Source organism: Gymnodraco acuticeps, unplaced genomic scaffold (assembly GCF_902827175.1).
Source record: "Gymnodraco acuticeps unplaced genomic scaffold, fGymAcu1.1, whole genome shotgun sequence".
Classification (NCBI taxonomy): Eukaryota; Metazoa; Chordata; class Actinopteri; order Perciformes; family Bathydraconidae; genus Gymnodraco; species Gymnodraco acuticeps.
The window spans coordinates 97,081-121,828 of record NW_022989926.1 but is presented as its reverse complement, the minus strand read 5'-3'; the positions used below and the strand labels follow the sequence as shown (position 1 = coordinate 121,828).

The following is a 24,748-nucleotide window of genomic DNA, read 5'->3' as shown; positions in this document are numbered from 1 at the left end:
TCTCACTGAAACTTGGCTGAGACCCAAAGAATATGTCAGCATACATGAAGCCACTCCTCCCAGTTCGTATCAAGTTTAGTCCTTAAAACTGTAATAAGTCATTATTGAAGGTGACTTCAATATTCATGTTGACGATGATATCAATAGCCTAAAGACAAGGGTTCGAGTTATAAACTGAGCTCTATGGAGGTCTTTAAAACTAACGTGCACGCACTCAAACACACACACACACGGCAGCAGCCCTCTACTTGCTACAAACTTAAATATGAAAATGTTCAACTACGCACACCACATAACACATCATCTTGGCTCGCGCAGCACGCTCACAGGCATAGATTGCGCAATAAAGTATTGCGCACCTTGGAGGTGAAGTGCAGGCATATTGTCTGAGAATGCGTAGTTCTTTTGGAAAACATGTTTTTCTTTAAGCCTATTTACCTTGTTAACGTAGTTAATAATACTCATTACATTGACAAATTGCATTATATGGGATTAAAATAATGGTTGTTGGTAATGTATTAGCGAACCCCACAGATGTATGATTTCACTGCGTCCGTGGGAGCTCAAAGCTCAAAATTGGCTCCCAGATAACTCAAACCCTGGGCTTAACTGGACAAGTGACTTTCATTTAGGAGCAGTTGGGTTAAACACGATAACAAAGGGTTTAATACACGAAAAAATGTTGCCGAATTATAATAGATGAGTGAGTGGGTACTTATAGAATGGCGACCAGCTCAAGGGGTACACGAGACAACAAAGGTTGGGAACCACTGCTTTAATGTTCAAAAAGCTCTTCATTTGTCTCATACTGCCTGTGCTGCAGCACCTCTTTTCACCCTCTGTCTGAAACCAGAGCCCAGTCTGCTCTGATTGGTTAGCTGGCCGGCTCTGTTGTGATTGGTCAACCGCTTAAAGATGTCCTGCTCCTTGGCCTATCATGTACAATATGTTGGAACGCTAGCCAATAGAAGCACTAGTGTTACATTTCCCTATGTTATGGAAATAAACAAACAAAATAAGAAAAAAAGTGAATCAGATTGACATGAATGGATGAGAGTCTGAAGAACTTGCAGATCTCATAACATATGTATATGCAGTGATGTGGTTGCTTGTATAAGACCAGTCTATCTTTGACGGTGGAAAAAGAGCCATAGCCAGCCAGCTTCACGTTCTACATGATTCTTATTCAAGTCTTATTCATGAGGCGGAGGGAACAAATGCATACTTAAAAGACGAGGTGAGGGAGGAGATCTGGACCCGCCTGTGAAAAACACACCGGGGGGGTACGGAGGCTTTAAGTTTGTCTCGTAAGTAGACTGAAACTCAGGGAGAAGGCCATCGAAGGGTTAAAATAGATTGCCTTATGGTGGAATATAGGTTAATATAGTGTATATTTAGGTGATGAATGAGAGAGTCTACTGGTAAAATGTAAGTAAATGATGTGCTTACTATGAGGTGCTCTCCATGGAGGATGGAACATGACATATATATATAAAAACAACAACATGAAAAGATTAAATACGGATAAGGGAACAAATAATATAATAATTGTTGGTATAAACAAATGTACAGATTATAAGGTTAGTTTTTTGTGAATAGTATATTGTAGTATATCTGTAATGGTGTGTTGAAGGTGCTCTTCTGAGAGTATCCTCAATCAACCTTCAAATAGCAGCAACAATGGATCACTGATGGACTAAAGAGAGCAGGCTGCAGAGAGAGGAAGAGCCTGTGTGTTTCAACCGTCACAAGTAACGAACATTAAGGTAAGACGGGTTTACCATCAGGATATCAAACATTATTCACAATTGTAAATGTATTATCTCTGCCTGGGTGTTGTAGTATTTGTTGTTGTCAGTCCCCTCAGGAGAGAAAGCTTCATGTTGTCTCCGTCCATATAGTCAGGTGTCAGCAAACACAACCAGCAACATGTGGTGTAAAAGCACAAAGAAATAAATTCATCTAAAACTAGATACATTAAAAACATGTGATAATAACAATAATAACATTCAGATCAGAATCAGAATACCTTTATTAGTCCCACAGAGGGGAAATGTACATTGTTACAGCAGAAAAGAGCCACAGACAGCTTAATGTCACCTAAAGCGTTTGGAGGCGTGTGGTGCAGTGGTTTGTGCGTTGGTGTTCGGATCAGGGTTCAAAGAACAGGTTCAAACCCCACTGCAGTCAGCATGTTGTTGTGTCCCTGAGACACTTCACCCCAAATTGCTCCTGTGGGGATTGCCCACAGTATTGAGTATGTAAGTCGCTTTGGATAAAAGCGTCTAACAAGTGACATGTAATGTAATGTAATGTAAAGCATGCATAAAAAAGTATTAAAGATTAAAAAAATTGAAAAAACGCCATCATGTGCTTCTTGGTATTGAATATCTTCTGTATTTGTATTTATTTATAGAAGGACCATGCATACAAAAACATTAATCTCAGCAAAGAGAAGAGATGCAATGTGCCAGATTATAGCTAATAGCTCATTTCCATCTGTGGTCCTCAGACAGGTTCATAACAATTGTCGAGACGAAAGTCAATATATAATATCTGTGAAAAACTGACTAAAAAATAATTATGTGTTTTCATTTAGAGTATTATTATTATTATTATTATAGTATTGTTCAATACCAGGAGAGGGTATTTGTTTTATTTTGATAAAAGCTAATTTTCATAAGCGAGCTGTAGAAAATAAATGAATGCCGCTTCCGGCAACACGGCTACAAAAGGGGTGTAGTTTGTGATGGCCGGTCTCTTGTTCTCAAAGCCACGGAGAGAGAACCAGGCGACAGTGTGTGTGAGAGGCTCCGGAGATGCCGTTGGTATGTTTATTGTGTTTATGTACTTGATCTGTTGCCGCACTTTGCGAGAGTGCTGTTGCGCAATCAACTTTTTTTTACGCAGCGCGGTCTGCCTGTGCCCCGTTTGGTTCCTGTGCAATTTAGACAGCGCAGGTGTTCAGATGAGGTTTTCTCTGGTGCTTGTTTCCAAGTGGAGATAAACACTCTAATTCATTTAAGTTAATGATGGGGTTTAAAGGAACAATTTATCCTTTTTAATTAAAACATAGTTTGTGGTGCTATTATTGCTATTATTGAGAATGCAGTGAGACCTGCAAAATGTTTGTAATTTGTGTAGCATGTGAGCTAACTTTTGTTTGTCCTTTGTGTTTTGAAGGTTTTCAACCTGATCAATTCTTGGAGCTGTCTTGATAAATAAAGACAAAAATAACGAATTTGAGTTGTCCAAAGCGTCCTCTGTTGCCCTCTAGCCTATCAAGTCAGGCTTAATCACTGGTACAGGCCAAAAAACCTGAAGTACTTGACAACAATCAATAAACAAATAATAACATTGCATGATCTCTATCAGTCAAACAATTTTAAAACCTGATTTAAACTCAGGTTACGAACATAATACTTAGTACACTTCAAATACACTTAAATAAAAATATCTAAGATATAGTATGACAATACAGTTCAAATTGAGAAAACTCAGATTACAGTGTAATTAATGTTGGCATGACTGGTTGCTTAATATCATTTTTTTTGCACCATAGGAAAACGAGTTAAAATCAGTACAGGTTTTAAGTTCAACTGGAAGAGTATTCCAGTGCTTGATGGCCGTAAACGAAAATGCTGATCGTCCAAAGGCAGTGCGCCTCAGAGGGATGGTTAGATCTGCATTTGATGAAGATCTGGAGTTTCTGCAACTCTGTTCACGGCGAAACTGAAAAAAGCCCCTCAACGGTGGTGTTGTAGAATTGTGAATGATTCTGAATACCAATCGAACTCGGGAAAGTAGAACAAGACTATCAAAACTGAAAAGTTTGTATTTGGACAGTATATTGCAATGATGGTATTTTAATGACTTTCTATCCATAACTTTTAAGGCTTGTTTATAAAGAACCTCAAGTGGTCTCATAGCAGTCTTAGTTGCTTGGGACCAGCAGGTTATACAGTAGTGAAAATGTGATAGTATCATGGCATGCAAAAAGGTTTTCGATGCTTCTATGGTTAATGAGTTCCTAATATGTTTAAATTTAAAAATGTTATATTTCAGCTTTCTTGTCATGCCTCTAATATGGCTTTCAAAAGTCAAATTGGCATCCAAGATCACTCCCAAGTATTTGACCTCATTGACGTTTTCAATTATTTTACCATTCACACGAAGCTGTGGATGCGTGGTTGTTTTTTCTTATTCGTGAAATACATTGTCACTGTTTTGTTAGTGTGTAAAGTAAGACACGAGTAATTTAACCATTGAGCAACTTTGTGCAGCGTCAACGAGAGCTTAGAGGCAACCTGTTCAGCATCTTTCCCATGAGTGTAAACCACCGTGTCGTCAGCATACATCTGGAAGTCCACATTCTCACAAACAGATGGGAGATCATTAATATATATGCTGAACAACAGCGGTCCAAGAATTGAGCCTTGTGGCACTCCGATTGAGCATGGCTTAGTTTCTGACAGTTTATCATTTATACGGACACATTGAGAACGACCAGCTAAATAAGACCTGTCCCATTATACTGTGCTAACTGACGGGTTGAAATTGTTGAGTTTTGATAAAAGTTTGGTGTCAAATGCTTTTCGCAGGTCAAGGAACACTGCTCCAACTATCCCTCCTTTGTCTAACTTAGCCTTGATTCCTTCCACTAAATAGCAGCATGCAGTCTCAGTAGAATAATTGGTCCTAAAACCAAACTGCATAGGATGGAGTAGGTTGTTGTAGCTTAGGTGTGACACCAGCTGTTCCGCGACTACTTTTTCAACTACTTTGGACACAACAGATAGAATGCTGATGGGTCTATAGTTGCCTACTTCTTTCTTGTCACCACATTTAAAAATTGGTGTTACAATAGCAGTTTTAAGAGCTGATGGAAATGTATTATCTTTTAATGATTGATTTGTAATATAGGTGATGGAGCTAGCTAAGTCCTTTTTATGTTTTTTTATAAATACTGTGTCTAGTCCCCAGTGATCTTTAGCCTTAGAATTTGATAAGGTGGAAATTATTTTATTCACTTTAGTCTCATTTGTACAGTTGAGTTTGAGCACTTGTGTATCGTCAGCTAATGCAAGAAGCGGTTCTGTTACATTGAAACTGTATTAAAATGGTTGGCCACGGCTAGGCTATCCTGTTGTAGGGTTCCGTTTATCATAAGCTCAGTATTATAATTTGAGTGATCTTTTCCAATAAGTTTGTCAATGGTTTTCCATAGATCTAGAGAATTCCCCTTTGCCTGTCGAATAGTATCTAAAAAGTAATGTGCCCTTGCCTTTCTTAATTGAACTGTAACTTTATTTCTAAGACTTTTGTATATTAAGCGATCTGTTTCTAGTCCCGATTTTAAAGATTTCTTTAGAGCTACATCCCTTTTTTTCATTAATTCCCATAGAGCAGTGTTAAACCATGGTAACAGTTGTTTGCCAATACACTTTTGAGGGATTGTTTTTGTATATTTAGCTACGGTTTGTTTTAAGGTATGTTTCAAATGATCACAGGCCCCCTCACAATTTTCACCATATGTCAAATCAAACCAGTCAGTTTGCGTTATTTCATTCTCCAGAATTCCCATGTCCCGCTTTGGGATGTACGAGATATATTTGTTACCCTTTGTTATATTGTGATTTTTGTAACGCAGCTTGGATAGCTTCCTGGCAACTAGAGTAAGGTTATGATCGGACATGCCAGTAATAAGATTGTATTTTTTTGAGACGCGATCCTCTTTGTTCGTTCAAATTAAATTCAACAATGTTTATGATGATTTAGTAATTCTTGTTGCATTATTAATTAATTGACTCATTTGAAATCTATCACTAATATCCTTTAATTTCTTCCTGCCTTTTTTGTCTAACCAGTTAATATTAAAATCATCCATTAAGATTATTTCTTTACCATTACACTGAGAATACTAGTTAAATTATCATTAAAAACACTCTTTGCTGTAGGTGGTCGATATACAACAATTACATTAAAACACATTTCCTGAGATAGTGAGATAGTTACTCCCACACATTCAGTGGTATCACAGGATAATTCGATTTGTTTTGCAGGCTTTTCTTAACATAAATCATACCCTTACTTTGATTACGATCTAGTCTATAAATGTTATATCCTGGGATATTAACAATATCCGACGGAATTGAAGGGTGTAGCCAGGTTTCAGAAAGGCATACATAATCAAGGTTTGAGTTCGTTAATAATTGCTCCAGTTGTTCCATTTTTGACGTCATGCTTCTGATATTTAAGTGTCCACCGAAAATGCCCTTAGGTTTGATATTTGAGTTCCATAACACCTTTGCATGATTTACAGTTTGAAACATTTTGGTGTCATGTTGTTTTGTCTTCAAATCGCTGCAAATAGTGCGCTAAAAGTTAGAGTGTCATTTGCCACCGGGTGCGTGAGATGATCGTTCAGAAGTGGTGACAGAGTTACCTTGTTGAATTGTATCATAAAGCTCCCCTTGGACTGGAGGAACAGGCACCGGTGTGTCGTTGATACGAAGCCTGGGTCCGCAGGTCAGATGCGGGGTCTCTCCGGACAACGCACAGCTCTGCGTGGCTCGGGTCCAGCTGATTGAATCACAGCCGCAGCTCCACAACCGCATGACGCCACCCCTGTCATCGCCACGGAAACCGAGCGAGGAACAAAGTGCTATCCCCGCTCAGAATCAGCATGACGCAGCAAAATCCAGCGAACCCTCCGTTTCCAGACATCAAGGTCCTGTTTCTATTGTGAACCGACTTTGGAAACTGAGCCACAGCCTGCCCGCTTTTGAGAATTTTGGAGTATATAATATATTGGCTCCATGAGTCGAGGAAGCCAGGCGGCTTCCCTGCACTCTCAGCACAGCATACCGAGCGCACAGAGGCCGCAAACCAGGCGCTACACATAGGTAAGAGAGCAATCATCAGTAGGCCTATGTTTGTTATTAGAAGTCCAATATACATCAGATCACATTTCCTTCTTACACCAGCCGACTGTGATGATTTGTGTATTCCTGCTTTACTTGCTTTACTTGGTCGATGGTCGTGAAGTTTCCTAGTGTGTTTGGTTTGGAAAGGTGGAAGAACAGCACCTGCAAGGCTGTGAGCCACATCCGCCATTTTTTAATCAAAAAAATCTTGAAATGTTACTCACTGCAGTTTATTTAGACTAGGTTTATGAAGAAAACGTGTTATTACCGGGAACATGAGTGAAAAATAGTCACGTGGGATTAATTGAGTCGGGGTGATTAACGCAAAAATGTCGTCATTGAAAACTGTTCTTCATGTTCTCCGTAGCCGTTCTTCTGACTGTTTCCAAAGAGTTGAGGGACAGAAATTGAACCTCATGCAGGATTACGGGGCTGAACGCACTGCCATTTGTTGAGAAGACGATATTCCCTCATGGACCTGGAAGATAAACAGGGAGAATACTCTTGTTATAGAACCAACAATCACTGTAAACAGAGATCTCTTAAAAAATTACTAATAAGTTACACAAAAGTTCAATGTGATGTTCAGAGAGATATTTATATTCCTCAACCCTTCCATTGGTGGGTTTATTTATTTAAAATATATAATATGTAACATTTCCTTATTCAAATGTCAAACGATTACCCTATGGTATTTAAACATTATCCTCCTAACCTATCAGGCTCTCCTCTCCTCTTTCTCTGCTTCGATCTCTCAGGCAAAAAGCACTTTCTTTCAAGATAAGATCCAATCTTCCTATTCCAATCCCGAAAAACTATTTTCCATCTTCTCCACCCTCTTGGACCCTCCCAAAGCCCCTCCCCCCTCCTCACTTCTGTCAAGCGACTTTGTTATTCACTTTGAAAAAAAGGTTGATATTTGCTCTTCTTTTTCTGACTCACCTTTACTCACCGCTGGGTCACCAGACCCTCCTTTCACCCACACACTAACCTCCTTTTCCCCTCTCTCTCCAAGTGAGGTTCTTACCCTCATTACCACCTGTCCTCTGGACCCTATCCCTTCAAACCTCCTTCAGACTATCGCTCCTGATATTCTACCGTTTCTCTCCCATTTCATCAACACTTCTCTAACTTCTGGTCACTTTCCAAACAGTCTCAAGGAGGCAAGAGTAAACCCTCTCCTAAAGAAACCCACTCTCAACCCGTCTGATGTTATAAACTACAGGCCTGTCTCTCTACTCCCATTCCTGTCTAAAACACTTGAACGCGCTGTCTTTAAACCAGTCAGACAGATAAGTCTGGTTTCAAGGCAGGTCACTCCACAGAAACTGCTCTCATTGCTGTCACGGAGGAACTGCACACTGCCAAAGCAGCATCCCTCTCCTCTGTCATCATCCTGTTGGACCTGTCTGCTGCATTCGACACGGTGAATCATCAGATCCTCCTTCACACTCTCCAAAAACTTGGAGTTTCAGGCTCTGCACTTTCCCTCCTCACCTCATACCTCAAAGACCGTACCTACAGGGTAACTTGGAGAGGGTCTGAGTCCGACCCTTGTCAATTAACTACAGGGGTCACTCAGGGCTCTGTTCTTGGTCCCCTCCTCTTCTCCTTGTACACAAACTCGCTCGGATCAGTCATTAGCCCGCATGGTTTTTCATACCACTGCTACGCTGACGACACCCAATTAATTCTGTCCTTTCCCCGCTCAGAGACCCAGGTCGTCGCACGCATCTCTGCTTGTCTAGCTGACATCTCTCAGTGGATGTCTGCTCATCACCTCAAGCTCAACCTTGACAAGACTGAGCTGCTTTTCCTTCCGGGAAAAGATTGTCCCACTCTTGACCTGACTATCAACATCGGCACCTCTGTTGTTTCCCCGACTCAGACTGCAAGGAATCTGGGTGTGATCCTTGATAACAACCTGTCCTTCTCTGCAAACATCGCTGCTACAACCCGTTGATGCAGATACACGCTTTACAACATCAGGAAGATACGTCCCCAGCTGACACAGAAAGCGACGCAGGTTCTGGTCCAGGCTCTCGTCATCTCACGCCTAGACTACTGCAACTCCCTCCTGGCTGGTCTACCTGCATGTGCTATCCGACCTCTGCAGCTCACCCAGAATGCAGCGGCTCGTCTGGTGTTCAACCTTCCTAAATTTTCACACACCACTCCGCTCCTCCGCTCCCTTCACTGGCTTCCGGTAACTGCTAGAATCCACTTCAAGACACTGGTACTTGCTTACCATGCTGCGAATGGATCTGGCCCTTCGTACATCCAGGACATGGTTAAACTGTACACCCCAGCGCGTGCACTACGCTCTGCATCAGCCAAACGACTCGCTGCACCCTCGCTGCGAGGGGGACCCAAGTTCCCATCAGCAAAAACACGTGGGTTTGCTATCCTGGCTCCAAAATGGTGGAATGAGCTCCCCATTGACATCAGGACAGCAGAAAGCCTGCACGTCTTCTGGCGCAGACTGAAAACTCATCTCTTTCGACTCCACTTCGAGCGATAGAATCACTAACAAAGAACTGCTAACAAAGCACTTATATAATAATAAAGGACTGGCTTATCTATAGCCAGTTGAGTAGCACTTGAAATGTTTGGCTCTATGAAACCTGATGTACTTATATGATTCTGTTTTCTTCAAGGTTGTGTCTTCCTGGTCAAATGTACTTATTGTAAGTCGCTTTGGATAAAAGCGTCAGCTAAATGCAATGCAATGTAATGTAATGTAATTATTTGTGAGTTGTGTTCATCCAATACCTGTTCTTTCACACAAGTGAAAAGCTAGCATTAGGCTATAAAGGAACTGCATCACAGTCACATGGTTTAACATCACAGCCAATGAGGAGATGAGTTTCTCCGTGATCAGCGTGATGACGTTATTATGAATTTAGCCACTCGTTAGAACCGCCTGTTTAAAGACACTCTTTGAGCTTTATATTATTTAATAGTTAAACATTTATTTTCTTGCTGTTTTTGTGTATATTGAAGGTATTATTATTTAGTGGCGTTATTGCAGTGAGTTAAAGGCATTTTGAAGGCATGTTTGGGCACTGGGTGTAATTGTATATATTGGAGACAGGTGGTGGTGGAGGGAGTAGAGCACTAGTAGGCTCATGGGCTGCGGTCCAATTATCCGTTTAGTTTAGGAACCTTCCTAACAGAGTGAAATGACCCGGAAGAACCTCAGTGACCGCCATGATAAGAGCTGTTGGAATTCTCTAGATCAGAGGTCTTCAACTAAAATTCAACGAGGTCCAGTTAGAGAAAATCTCCCCATGCAAAGGTCCGGAACCTCAAAATGTCTAAGTTGCTTCATGAATTAGTGTGATATATATAGAAGTGTCCTGTAGCTTTATCAACGTCTGCATGTAATCAACAACTGACTGCCAATCAAATAAAGAAAGTACAATTCAAAAACAACAATATTTATAGTCAATTAACATTGAACTATACAGATATACAGTAAATACTGTGGATATGTGTAATGTTCCTCTCGGGCTGCATTTACAAATAACATAGAGAAAATAAATAAAATAGCTTTTGAAAATGTGTGCATCTTAAAAGTGCTTAATTTTAGATAAATAAAATAAAGTGTAGCAGCAGCTTGAGTTTCCCTTTGTCTTTGTTAACCGTTTCACATCATGACTTAACAGTTTCAGACGATTATAGAACAATATCAGTCTTTCTTTACACATCATAACAATTTAACAGTTTTAAAGTTTCTCTTTCTTTCCCTCTTATAGTGCAGCCCCTCACTCGCTTTTTTTAAATTCAGTGTGAGAATTGAGCTTGTCCTGCCAGGAGTTTAGATCTGGGCCGACATGGAGTCAGGGCCATTCTCATACACATGCAGGTGCTCATTGGTTACAGTGATGCAAACACAGGTATGGTGAAAAAAGAGAGAACTATTCCAAGCAGAACAAAAACAGCGTAATATACCATCTGACAAAGGCCTGCGCTATAATGCTTCAATTAACTGCTATTCTTTATAATATACTCAGATCAATAGGAGACAGATGTTAAGTCATAAATCGAGGGTTTTTATTATTATTTACAGCAGGGGTGGGGAACCTTTTTCCTTTCAATTTTTACAACATCCTCCGAGGGTCGTACAAATGATTGAACTCAACCTCTGCTTAAAAAAACTAAAATCACAGCCCATTCATTTCACCTTTCTTTCATGCTGTGCAAAGAAAAGGCAACCTCTTAATCCAGATATCTCACCATGACTCACGTATGCATGCATATGCACGGTGTGGCGTGACCACCAAAACAGAAAGATATGGACACAAGATGTGTGCAAATGTATTTAGTATCCTATCCATGTGAACATGATTTAAGTGGGGGGGACCTAACCTACTCTAGGGGGGTCCCCCGGGAAGATTTTTTTTTAAATATTGAAGTTAAAAGCATCAATCTGGTGCACTTTGAGAGCAACATTAAGAGATCTATGGATACATCTCTCAACACCCATATGAAACAGAACTGTAAGCATATTTTTCTTTTTGGATATTTTACAAATCACTCCCATTTTAAACTCTATTCTTGTTATTTTTAACAACTTTTTTGTTACTGTCATATAGTATTTTATAGCTGTTTTTCATTTAGTCTCATTAATAACTATATTGATCATATCAAGGTGTGCCTTAACCTCACTGAGCTGAGGTTATTTGAGCCTCTCAGGAGAGAGCTCTCTTCCACCTGGTTGTAGAAAAGCTCTTAAAATTCGTTAGCATAGCTAGCTAACCAGATGCTAATAACAACAGATCGCCACTGTGCTTACAACTAAAGACACAGCCACGCAAACACTGCGGCATGTGTACGGCTCCTTATGGGTATTGCAATATTTTAAGGGCTGGAGCAGGGTTCCGGTGCTCTCTGTCAGCACTCCTTTCAGACGAGACATATACCACGTGAAGACACGTTACGCTCGTGTTGTGTTCAAGGAACCTGTCCTTGGCCAGGAAAAACAGGTACTCACTTGTTTAATTATGTTTGCGGTCTAGATTTCTTCTTCTTTTTTGAAGTGAGAAGTTGTCCGTCAGTCAGACTGACGGACGGACTCCCCACCCCCCACCCGCAAAACGAAAACTTTTCTGTTCTCCACGAATTATACAAGTCACCCAAATCAGCGTTAAAAAAGCGGGAGGCGTCCCCTATTAATGTATTGATTATAGCTCCGGGTCCGTATAGGTCGGCGTCTGGGTCCGGACCGCGGTCCGCCTGTTGCCGATCCCTGCTCTAGATGATAGGAAAGGAGGTTTGAAACGTCCTTTATAATCTCCTTTAGCTTAGGAAACACTGGACCTTCCTTTACGAAAGGAAAGGAGAACATGCTGCCCTAGCGGCCGCAACATTTACCGTGACTCAACATTGTATCATGAAAGTTACGGTGCTTATCAAGCATTTTACTTGCCAAAGGGCTTTGTTTTGAACGTCCAACACTATGATAATCAAAAGGAGAAATATGAACGTGACTTTTTTACTGAAATGATCAAATAAAGTCAACATTAGTGTTTACTGAGCTGTGTGGGGTTTTCTTAAACTTTAAACATGTTTTAATGGTGGTACACACAGTGGTAGATGTTAAGGACTAACACTAATATCTGTTCATACATTCATCATAGGTATTGGGATTCACGTGGATTAATACGTGCGGACCGGAGGGGGAGGAGCATAAGTTTCACTTCACTTTTCTATTTCAATTCCAATCTTGGTCATGAAGAATATGTTTCTCTGTTGTCCACGTTCACAAAGCATAAAACAACACCATCAGAGCACGGTGCAAAGTATCTATGCGTTTACAGTAGTCCGCCGTTCTTATTATACATCCATGTAGTCCGCTGTATACAAAACTGTAGTTTCCCCACAGCAGCAGATGTACATTTATGACGTCCGCTGGCGCATCATAAACACGTTGATAGTGAAAGTGCAGCCGGATTCTCAAAGCACCGCAGTCTCTTCTCCTAAGTCCTTTTGAATCCTCCTATCCACTATTCCTTAACCCCGTGACGTTCCACACAGAGGTCGAGGAATAGTGGATATGAATAGACGATAGGAGCAGATTTTTGGACAATTAGACTGCAACCCTCGTTTTTTACCAGGGTGATACAAGCCACAATGTCATGTCTAGGAAACTAATAGTGAAAGTGTATTATTTATGTTAGTTTTGTCATGTCCCTTTGCCCTGTGCTTTATGTTTATTCCCTTAATTAATCATCCCTCTCATTTCAGGCCTCCACGCTCCCCGCCCCCTTCTGTCTCCTGCGTCCTTGATTGTTTTCCCCGCCCTGATTGTTTCCACCTGTGTCCCCTTTACCTGTGTATATATTGTGGTAGCTTCCTCCTGTTCATTGTCAGTTCGTTGTCTTACTATGACCCACGTTCCTGATTACCTCACGGACTTCCCATGGATCTACCTCATTGATCACTTGCTAGTTTTCCTCGAAAGAGTATATTTGTTTTCCTTGTTTTGATTACTGTGCTCAATTCCAGTAAAGTCTTTATTTTTTGAGAACACTATCTGAGTCGTGCAATTGAGTTCATGCCTCAGAGTCTCTCCTTGACAGTACGAACTGACCATTAAAATGAACTCAGCCGACTCAGACCAGCTAAAGAACGCCATCCGCTCTCAGGGCCAACGTCTTGGGCAACAAGAGGAGCAGATGGCCGCCATACAGCACGGAGTGCAGCACCTATCCAACAGCCACGGGGAACTACAATCATCGGTGACAACCCAGGTGAATTTGCTGGCAGCTGAGGTCCAGCGTGTGCTCACTCACCTGCAGGCTGCTTCTCCTCCCACGACTCCCCCGGTTCCGGCGGCGACCGGTTCCGATCCCAACCGGTCTACTGAGCCGCACAGTACTTCCATGCGTCTGGCTCCACCCGAAAAATACTCCGGAGACTCGGAGGGCTGCCGGACGTTCATTGTGCAGTGTGAGTTACACTATCACCACCAACCGGCTGCTTTTCCCACGGACAATTCCAAAGTGGCTTTCATGATCTCCCATCTCTCCGGCCGAGCAGCAGCGTGGGCTACGGCAGAGTGGTCCCGAGGCTCCCCCATCTGCGGGTCTCTGGAAAACTTCATAGACAATATGAGAAAGATCTTCAATCAAACCACGCCGGGCAGGGAAGCAGCTCGGGCTCTGATTAAGCTGAAACAACATCAGCGGAGTGTGGCTGACTACGCCATCGAGTTCCGGACTATGGCAGCCGATAGCGGCTGGAACTCCGCTGCATTGTTTGACGCTTTCGTCAGCGGTCTCTCGGATTCCCTACAAGACCAGCTGGCGCCTCTCGATCTGCCCGCTGACTTGGACTCTGTCATATCCATGGCAATACGGATAGACAATCGTTTGACGGAGAGGAGAAGGAATAAATCCAAGGATGCGGTTGATCCGCCTCCCCAGAGGAGACGCTCGCCGCTGGATACTACTTCTTCTTGGAGGCCCCGTCACCCCTCACCGGCGTTCCGGACAACAGCGCCCCCTGGCTCCGTGGAGGAGCCAATGCAGTTGGGCCGCGCCAAGCTTTCGATGGCCAGTAACACTGGGAGGGTTAGGCAGGGAACTATCCCAGAAATATATTTTCCTGATGCTCTTTCAGTCCCTTCCTGCTACCACGATTTAAGTGAAGTATTCAGTAAATCCAAGGCTCTGACTCTTCCGCCTCACCGCCCCTATGACTGTGCTATCGACCTGATTGCTGGGTCTACAATTCCTAAGGGTCGACTATATGCTATTTCAGGACCTGAGAAAGAGGCCATGAAGGACTATATTGATGCCTCCCTCAAAACAGGCCTTATTCGCCCTTCCTCATCACCAGCAGGAGCGGGGTTTTTTTTTGTTGGGAAAAAGGATCGGTCTCTTAGGCCCTGTATTGACTACTCGCATCTCAATGACATTACGGTTAAAAACCGGTACCCCCTTCCTCTCATCTCGTCAGCCTTCGAGCAGCTTCAGGGAGCCAAGGTTTTCACCAAGTTAGACCTGCGTAATGCTTATCATTTAGTCAGGATCAGGGAGGGTGATGAATGGAAGACGGGTTTCAACACCCCTTCAGGCCACTATGAATACCGGGTAATGCCATTTGGATTATCAAACGCTCCTGCTGTGTTCCAGGCTATGATCAACGACGTGTTGAGGGAGTTTCTGAACCGTTTCGTTTTTGTATATCTGGACGACATTCTGATCTACTCCCCTGACCTTGACACCCATAAACAACATGTCCGCCAGGTTCTACAAGAGCTGCTCAAGAATGGGTTGTTTGTCAAAGCAGAAAAATGCGAATTCCATGCAGAGACAGTCACTTTCTTGGGCTTCATCATTTCGCCAGGTCAGGTTAGGATGGACCCAGAGAAGGTTAGCGCAGTAGCTTGTTGGCCTACCCCTGACTCTCGTAAGAAAGTGCAGCAGTTTTTAGGCTTTGCAAATTTTTACAGACGTTTTGTGCGGAGGTTCAGTGCTATTGCAGCCCCTCTTCATGTCCTCACGTCCCCTCAAGTGCCTTTTTTGTGGTCTCCTCAGGCTGAGGAGGCTTTTTCTCGGCTTAAAGGAATGTTCACCTCTGCTCCCATACTCACCTTGCCGGACACCACTCGTCAGTTTGTGGTAGAAGTGGATGCCTCCAACGAAGGGGTGGGAGCGGTCCTCTCCCAGCGACTACAGAAGGACAACAAACTTCACCCCTGCACTTTCCTGTCCAGGAAGCTCTCCCCAGCAGAGAGAAATTACGACGTGGGAAACCGTGAGTTGCTGGCCGTGAAGCTGGCACTGGAAGAGTGGAGGCATTGGTTGGAGGGAGCCGAGCATCCTTTCGTGGTTTGGACCGATCACAAAAACTTGGAATATATAAGAAAGGCCAAAAGACTGAACTCCCGCCAGGCTAGGTGGACCTTGTTTTTCAACCGTTTTGACTTTGTTCTTTCCTTCAGGCCGGGGTCTCAGAATGTCAAGCCTGACGCTCTGTCCCGTCTGTTTGACTCTGTGCCTGCAGTCAAGGAGCCGGAACCCATCATCCCATTAAACCGGGTGGTAGGAGCGCTGACTTGGTCAGTAGAGAAGGAGGTAATACGAGCCAATGCTGGAGCTCCTGCACCAAGGGGTTGCCCGCCTAACCGGCTTTTCGTTCAGGAGGCCGAGCGACCACAGGTGATCCACTGGGCTCACACTTCGCTGCTCACCTGTCACCCTGGAGTCAAGAGAACTGTGTTCATCATAAAACAACATTTCTGGTGGACATCCATGGAGAAGGAGGTGAAGGAGTATGTGGAGGCGTGCCCTGTCTGCGCTCGAAACAAGACCTCTTCCAGGGCGCGAATAGGACTATTACAACCACTCCCTATTCCCAACAGACCCTGGTCAGAGATCTCCATGGACTTCGTCACTGGCCTGCCCCTCTCTAGAGGTAAAACCACAGTTCTTACGGTAGTGGACCGTTTTTCTAAAATGACACATTTCATTGCTTTGCCCAAGATGCCCTCAGCGAAGGAAACGGCTGAGGTCATGATGCATAATGTTTTTCGGCTTCATGGTTTCCCAAAGGATATTGTCTCCGACCGGGGCCCCCAGTTTGTGTCACGCTTCTGGAAGGAGTTCTGCCGCCTCATCGGTGCCACGGTCAGTCTCTCGTCAGGATACCATCCGGAGTCTAACGGCCAGACAGAGCGCCTAAATCAAGAACTGGAGACCTGTTTGCGCTGCTTGGTGTCCCAGAATCCATCCTCCTGGAGCGAGCACCTCACCTGGGTTGAGTATGCACACAACATCCTCTCTACTTCTGCCACGGGCCTGTCCCCATTTCACTGTGTTTATGGCTACCAGCCGCCACTGTTCCCAGCCACGGAGAGGGAGGTCACGGTCCCGTCTGCCCACGCGCTGGTCAGGCGTTGTCGGCGCGTGTGGGCTGCGGCTAGGAAGATCCTCTGCAGGAATTCACAACTGGTGAAAAGAGCAGCAGACCGAAAACGCCGACCAGCTCCTGTATACCAGCCAGGCCAAAAAGTCTGGCTTTCTACACGAGACCTTCCCCTCCACGTACTCTCCCGTAAATTGGCTCCCCGGTTTGTGGGTCCTTTTCCCGTCACCAAGGTCATCAACCCGGTTTCAGTGAGACTACGGCTTCCCAGGTCCATGAAGGTACATCCCACCTTCCATGTAGGGAAACTAAAACCCTTGAAGGAGAGCGCTATGGTTCCCACCGCCAAACCCCCCCCGCCCCCCCGGATGATTGATGGAGGTCCGGTTTACACCGTCAAGAAGATATTGGCTAGTCGGAAAAGGGGTAGAGGGCGACAGCTACTGGTTGACTGGAAGGGTTATGGTCCTGAGGAGCGGATATGGATTCCTTCCCGCTTCGTCATAGATAAAAGCCTCATTGAGGATTTTGACCGCCTCAACTCAGAGGAGCCTGGGCCGTCAGGAGCCGTCCCTAGAAGGAGGGGTACTGTCATGTCTAGGAAACTAATAGTGAAAGTGTATTCTTTAAGTTAGTTTTGTCATGTCCCTTTGCCCTGTGCTTTATGTTTATTCCCTTAATTAATCATCCCTCTCATTTCAGGCCTCCACGCTCCCCGCCCCCTTCTGTCTCCTGCGTCCTTGATTGTTTTTCCCGCCCTGATTGTTTCCACCTGTGTCCCCTTTACCTGTGTATATATTGTGGTAGCTTCCTCCAGTTCATTGTCAGTTCGTTGTCTTACTATGACCCACGTTCCTGATTACCTCACGGACTTCCCATGGATCTACCTCATTGATCACTTGCTAGTTTTCCTCGAAAGAGTATATTTGTTTTCCTTGTTTTGATTACTGTGCTCAATTCCAGTAAAGTCTTTATTTTTTGAGAACACTGTCTGTGTCGTGCAATTGAGTTCATGCCTCAGAGTCTCTCCTTGACACACAAGGAAAGCCATAAAAAAGGGCTGAAGGAAAGGAATCGATAGGAAAGCTGTTCATTGTACTTTTGTTAATGACATTGGACCATGAACATAAATGCACAAACGGAGAATCTTGTCTGAACTTGTATCAGTTCGTAAGATTCAATAACTGGTGCCTCAGCTGCAGTGTTATTTTAAGTTAATTATCTGTTTTATTTCTATATGGTTTCGGCCGCTTCAGACACATATAAACCTCAACATTCAGAAGTGTGGTATTTATTGGATATAAGTGTGTCTAACGTTAACATTTCTTAAAATGTTGTTAATCACATTATTTCAGGCGTCAAATCAAATACACATTTGACTTTAAGACGAAGGAACAGGAAGTGTCATTTCAGGGTTTTAGGATTTGTTCCTGTGGTCGCTCGCTGCCATCAGTGTGTAAATGAGAAGCAAAACATATGAGGCTGCTGTTATTTTGCAGCTTAAAGAATGAAGATATTGAAGTAACTGTTATTTTGTATATATTGATTGTTGTGTTTTATCTTAATGTGTGCATATGTGGAAATGTGTTGATTGTATATAGGCTATAGAGGATATACAGATTTATACATATTTGTAAATTTGTATTCGGGATTGTTGGAAACGTTATTTCGATCTCTCTGTCTGTACAAACACACAGAAAAACGTAAATTAAAGTTGACTTTGAAAGAGAAAGTTGATTGGTCTGTTGGTATTTACACAGATTCGATTCAATCACTATATTTCATTTCACTTTTCAAGGGATACTCTACGCATCCTTTGTTTGTATCAGACCTAAACGCAGTTCTTGAGCAAAACGTTTAAATCTGTTAAACTGTTTTATCTGTTTATTTTAACAATGTGATCGCATGATTCCTTCAGGTATTATTGCAGATCTGCTGTAAGCTAGCTAGCTAACCTTGTCCTTTCAGATATACTGACAAAACACTTAACAATATGAAACAGACTCTGCCAGCAACAGAGACAGCTTGCCAACTTTATAATGTTGACAAACTGTCATTATACTGTTCTATATCTTTATAATATCCACACTTTTTAGTGTCCGCGTTTCAGTTTTGTTTTAAGCTTCTTGCAGCGTTTCGTTAATGTAGGGCTTTTAGTAAACGCTGCGCATGTTTCCTCAAGTTAGTAAATATTTTCTAAATGCCGTGCATGTGTTATCAAGTTGGTCAAGATGTTTCTTCATTTGCATGTGTTTTGGAACATTTGTGTTTTTATATTGCATTGTATTTGAAGCTTCAGCGCCTTTCTCCTAATGTAAGTGTTTTGGGCCGTTGTAGCAGGTTAGCCCTGTTAGCCACTCCATGTTAGCCATAAATGGGAGGCACAGATTTCATCAAGTGATACATATATTACCTATGATTTGATTGCATGTACGAGAGTTTGGATATATCTGGAGATATGGGTTCAATACTCACATTTCTTCTGTATCTTGGCTTTCATTGTCTAGCCATTGATCCTGCAGAGATGAACACAATCCAACAGTTACAGATCAAGTTAAAAGAAGTGTTTGTTCTTTGAGTTAGTCAGCTTCACAGTCCTGAGTGATCCAATGCTTTACATCACATCATATCTTCTCTGCAAACACTACGACTGACTGTCCACAGCTCTCAGCTGCATCAGAGAATTAACTAGGCATTAGTCCAGGAACTAAAAAACGTCAAAGGAAAAACAAACAGACTACCTTTGTAACTGTAACATCCCATGTGTCTGTTAATGAGTTGCAGCTGAGTGAAATGTGGCTTTGCATTGTCAGCTTGTATTATCTTGCTTGATAATAATGAAAGTAAAGAACCGCGAGATGAACAAAAGGAGGAACTGCAGATAAATGGTAACATCACTGATTTGTTGTGCTAAGCTAGGCTACGCCTGGAAGGTGGCACTGGAGAGATTCCCCAGTGAGAGGAACACATCCACCTCCCTGTGTTTAATACAATCCTGCTGAACCAGCAGAGAGTCGACCCCTTACTGACCCGAGAGTCTCCAGTCTGCAGTCTGGACTCTCCTGAAGATCTCTCAGCAGCTTCACTCCTGAATCCTGCAGATTGTTGCCTCTCAGGTTCAGATCTCTCAGATGGGAAGGGTTGGACTTCAGAGCTGAGGCCAGAGCAGCACAGCTGATCTCTGACAACCTGCAGTACGACAGTCTGAATAAAGAACACATGATCACATGGTCAGTTTAAACCATTCAGTCAGTATAAGCATCTTTTAGCTTCATAAAAATGTTGGAAGAAGCAACTACTGAATATATTTTTAGTGTATGATTGGAAATACTTATTAATTTTACTAATTTGTCTTTTATATAATGTAGTAAAATAAAACTTGACGGAGATTCAGTGTGAATTATGCAGAGTATAATTCTTATTGTAATATTTACATTTAAAGCTGAATATTACTCTGTCAATGAACTAAACCACAGAAGAAGAACATAGACTTCAGCATTAAGATGCTCAGTGAGGATCAGGATCATATCAGCATGATGTCTGCAGCTCAGAGTCAACACAACTCTCACATATTAATCTCAGCACAGAAGTAAAAGATGGCGAACTGACCTGAGAGCCTCCAGTCTGCAGTCTGGACTCTCCAGAAGATCACTCAGCAGCTTCCCTCCTGAATCCTGCAGCTCGTTGCCACCAAGGTCCAGATCTCTCAGATGGGAAGGGTTGGACTTCAGAGCTGAGATCAGAGCAGCACAGCTGATCTCTGACAAACTGCAGCCCACCAGTCTGAATAAAGAACACATGATGCAAGTTTAGAAAACAATGTTCCTCATTGAAATAATTAAAGTTCTAATAATCTGATTATAGCTGGAGAAGTAGAGAATGTAGAAGTTTATAAAGTGGACACTCCCGACAGGTTAAAAACAGTAAGTTACAGAAAGAGAACAGAGCTCTGATTAATATTAAAGACAACGTGCTTCACCTTCAATACAAAGTGGTGACTTCACATCTGAAGCTCTGCTCCTTCTACACTAACTCGTGATGTGCAGCCAGACAGATACAAACCCACAGAAACTGATTCAACTCAAGATCACAGAGTTCACAAAGATCACAAAGATGTCAGGAAGAATTTTAAAGAAATGTGATCAAAATAAATAGAGAATATTTATTTTAGGAATAGTGGAGACATAGATCACAGCATCTTCAGTTTAAACTATTCAGTCAGTTTGAGCATCTTGTAGCTTAATGCAAATGTTAGAAACAGCAACAACTGAAAATATTTGTTAGTGTTTGATAGTTTTAATAGAAATATTTAATTATTGTATTCATGTGTTTATAATGTCATTTATTTTAAAAAACATGATGGAGAATATAAGATGAATTCAGGTTTTTGAGAGGTTCAGAGTGAATTATGCAGAGTATGATTTTTCTATAACATTGCTCTGCCACGGTCAATGAACTAAACCACAGAAGAAGAACATAGACTTCAGCATTAAGATGCTCAGTGAGGATCAGGATCATATCAGCCTGATGTCTGCAGCTCAGAGTCAACACAACTCTCACATATTAATCTCAGCACAGAAGTTAAAGATGGAAAACTGACTTGAGAGTCTCCAGTCTGCAGTCTGGACTCTCCAGAAGATCACTCAGCAGCTTCCCTCCTGAATCCTGCAGCTCGTTGCCACCCAGGTCCAGATCTCTCAGATGGGAAGGGTTGGACTTCAGAGCTGAGATCAGAGCAGCACAGCTGATCTCTGACAAACTGCAGCCCACCAGTCTGAATAAAGAACACATGATGCAAGTTTAGAAAACATTGTTCCTTATTGAAATAATGAAAGTTCTAATAATCTGATTATAGCTGGAGAAGTAGAGAATGTAGAAGTTTATAAAGTGGACACTCCCGACAGGTTAAAAACAGTAAGTTACAGAAAGAGAACATAGCTCTGATTAATATTAAAGACAACGTGCTTCACCTTCAATACAAAGTGGTGACTTCACATCTGAAGCTCTGCTCCTTCTACACTAACTCGTGATGTGCAGCCAGACAGATACAAACCCACAGAAACTGATTCAACTCAAGATCACAGAGTTCACAAAGATCACAAAGATGTCAGGAAGAATTTTAAAGAAATGTGATCAAAATAAATAGAGAATATTTATTTCAGAAAAGGTGGAGCAATAAATACAAAGCATCTTCAGTTTAAACTATTCAGTCACATGAGCATCTTGTAGCTTAAAGGTCCCATGTCATGCTTCTCTGGTTATTACCCGTCCCCTTGTGTGTTATGCAGCTTTTTCTGCATGTGAACGGTCTGCAGAGTCACAAACCCTCAAAGTACACCCTGTAGCAAGTAAAACTCTAACACAGAAAATACCTCCCCAAAACGCCTCGTTGGAGATTTCTCATTTACTTCCTGGGTATCGCTACGTAGGGATACCCAGTAGCCACGCCCAGAGCTATGGCCACACTGCCAGCCTTTCACGAAACAAAGCTTCCCAAACCTTTCAGCGATTCAAGCCGGATATGTACAGCGTAGGGCACTGAAGAACGATGCTGTTCCTACTTTGTTTGGACCAGCGGGAGATTCGGGTACACAACCTGTAAGTATTCATTGTTGTTTGTGTATTAATGATGTTTAAAACAAACAAGGTATATCTACCACGACTGTTTAAATGGGTAAACGTTTTTCGGACTTCTACGTTGGGATGGTGGAGAAATGCTCTCCGCAGACTAGGGGTGTAACAGTTCACAAACATTTCGGTTCGGTACGTACCTCGGTTTTTTGGTCACGGTTCGGTTCGGTACGTTTTCGGTACAGCAGAATTTTTTTTCACAGAACAAAACATATATATATATATTTTTTATTATTATTAAACTGTGAATAATGTATTCACTCAAATAAATACAAAATATAATAAAATAAACATTAAGGTGCAGCATTTCGATGAACTGAAATAATCTGTATTTAAACTTTACTGTAGGCTACTAGTACTCACAAAACATAAACTATTAGTTTTGGGTTTTTAATTATTATTAAACTGTGAATATTCACTCAAATAAATACAAAATATAATAAAATAAACATTAAGGTGCAGCTTTTCGATGAACTGAAATAATCTGTATTTGAACTAGTACCTAAGCAGCCAGTTTGACATTATGACTTGCTTGTCATTGTATTTTCATGTTTTTTTAAAGAAAAATTAACTTGTCCACATTGCATGCCGAAAGGGCAGATCTGCTGGCACTAACAATGTCTCCTGATGTGGAGAAAACCCCCTCGCTAGGGACAGAGGTAGCAGATATAGCCAGGTAGCGCTTTGCTAACATGGCAACATAAGGATATTTGGCGTTTGTAATAGCTTTGGCTCGGTCTGATCTTTTTGCGAGTGGTGGAGGCTTAAATGCTAGTGGGAGTTGGGTTTGCACTTCAGTCTTTTTTTTTTTGGTACCGGTGATATTCACGTTCGGGTGATGCCTTTTCAAGAGTGTGCAAGTTTGACGTATTGCCAGCCGCGTAACCAATTTTAGTTGAACAATGCCGACAAACAGCTTTGGTTCGGTCCACCTGTCTTTGTCCTTCATCCTTATACGTAACTGCGAAACCAAAATGTTCCCAAACCGGAGACTTCAATGATGCTGGAGGATTTTCGAGCTCAACTTTATCTGCGTTCGCCATTAATTTTCGACAGTTCCTCAAATTACTGACTACATTTGAACGCATCCCTCTGACCAGCTCTCATAGTATGCCTCTCATCCAATGAAATGACTTGCTCGCTCTATGACGCGTTGAACCCAATGTGACCAAATTACTCTGAATGCTGCGACGCAGCACCTGAGATTACTTCCAAAAAGTTGTTCACGTTCTCAATTTTTTACGTTTAACGTTATATTCGTTCGGTACACACCTGTACCGAACCGAAGGGCCCGTACCGAATAATTTCGGTACGGGTACGTGTACCGTTACACCCCTACCGCAGACCCATGCTCACAGCATTATAAACCTTTTTCTTACTCAATATCAAGCCACACTTATTGTTTTTACTTCGGCTATGAGTGTTTGTGTGTGTTCAGGATGAGTTTCGCTTGTTCTCGCTGTATCGCCCAGCCTGTCTGCTACTGCAGCAGCCCGCAGCAGTGTGAGTGTCTGTGTGTGCGAGCAGCAACGAGCCTGTCAGCTTCTCGACCAATCAGAGCACACTGGGCTCACAGGGAGGGGGGGGGGGGTGGGGGGCAGGAGCTCCAACAAGCCGTTTAGGACAGAGTGAATACACATACTATACAGAGATGCTGTATGAGAAACCAATGTGAGTTTGGAAAATTGCACAATTTAAATCTATTCTAGTAGACCTCAACAATGGAATTATGATCAGTAGAAATGGCCATGACATGGGACCTTTAATACAAATGTTAGAAACAGCAGAAACTGAAAATATTTGTGTTTGATAGTTTTAATAGAAATATTTAATTATTGTATTCATGTGTTTATAATGTCATTTATTTTAAAAAACATGATGGAGAATATAAGATGAACTTCAGGTTTTTGAGAGGTTCAGCGTGAATTATGCAGAGTATGATTTTTCTTTAACATTGCTCTGCCACAGTAAATGAACTAAACCACAGAAGAAGAAAATAGACTTCAGCATTAAGATGCTCAGTGAGGATCAGGATCATATCAGCCTGATGTCTGCAGCTCAGAGTCAACACAACTCTCACATATTAATCTCAGCACAGAAGTTAAAGATGGAGAACTGACCTGAGAGTCTCCAGTCTGCAGTCTGGACTCTCCAGAAGATCACTCAGCAGCTTCCCTCCTGGATCCTGCAGAGCGTTGCTACTCAGGTCCAGATCTCTCAGATGGGAAGGGTTGGACTTCAGAGCTGAGATCAGAGCAACACAGCTGATCTCTGACAACCAGCAGCCTCTCAGTCTGAATAAAGAACACATGATG

The 24,748-nt window shown here is 42.3% G+C and overlaps 1 protein-coding gene across 3 annotated transcripts in view; it reads right to left on the bottom strand.

The window, feature by feature from the left end:
- Positions 1-2,954: 2,954 nt before the first annotated feature.
- Positions 2,955-24,748, bottom strand: part of LOC117542310 (NLR family CARD domain-containing protein 3-like) — a 40,493-nt gene continuing 18,699 nt past the window's right edge. Inside the window, exons 7-11 of one of the 3 annotated variants that reach the window (XM_034209901.1) lie at positions 21,403-21,576; positions 20,412-20,585; positions 19,833-20,006; positions 19,278-19,318; positions 2,955-7,404 (exon numbers count right to left, since the gene is read on the bottom strand). In XM_034209901.1, coding sequence (XP_034065792.1) covers positions 19,306-19,318; positions 19,833-20,006; positions 20,412-20,585; positions 21,403-21,576 — 535 coding nt within the window. In that variant the 3' untranslated portion in view covers positions 2,955-7,404; positions 19,278-19,305. The remainder of the gene's footprint in view (positions 7,405-19,277; positions 19,319-19,832; positions 20,007-20,411; positions 20,586-21,402; positions 21,577-24,748) is intronic. The other 2 variants (XM_034209902.1, XM_034209904.1) reach the window with 2 other exon arrangements.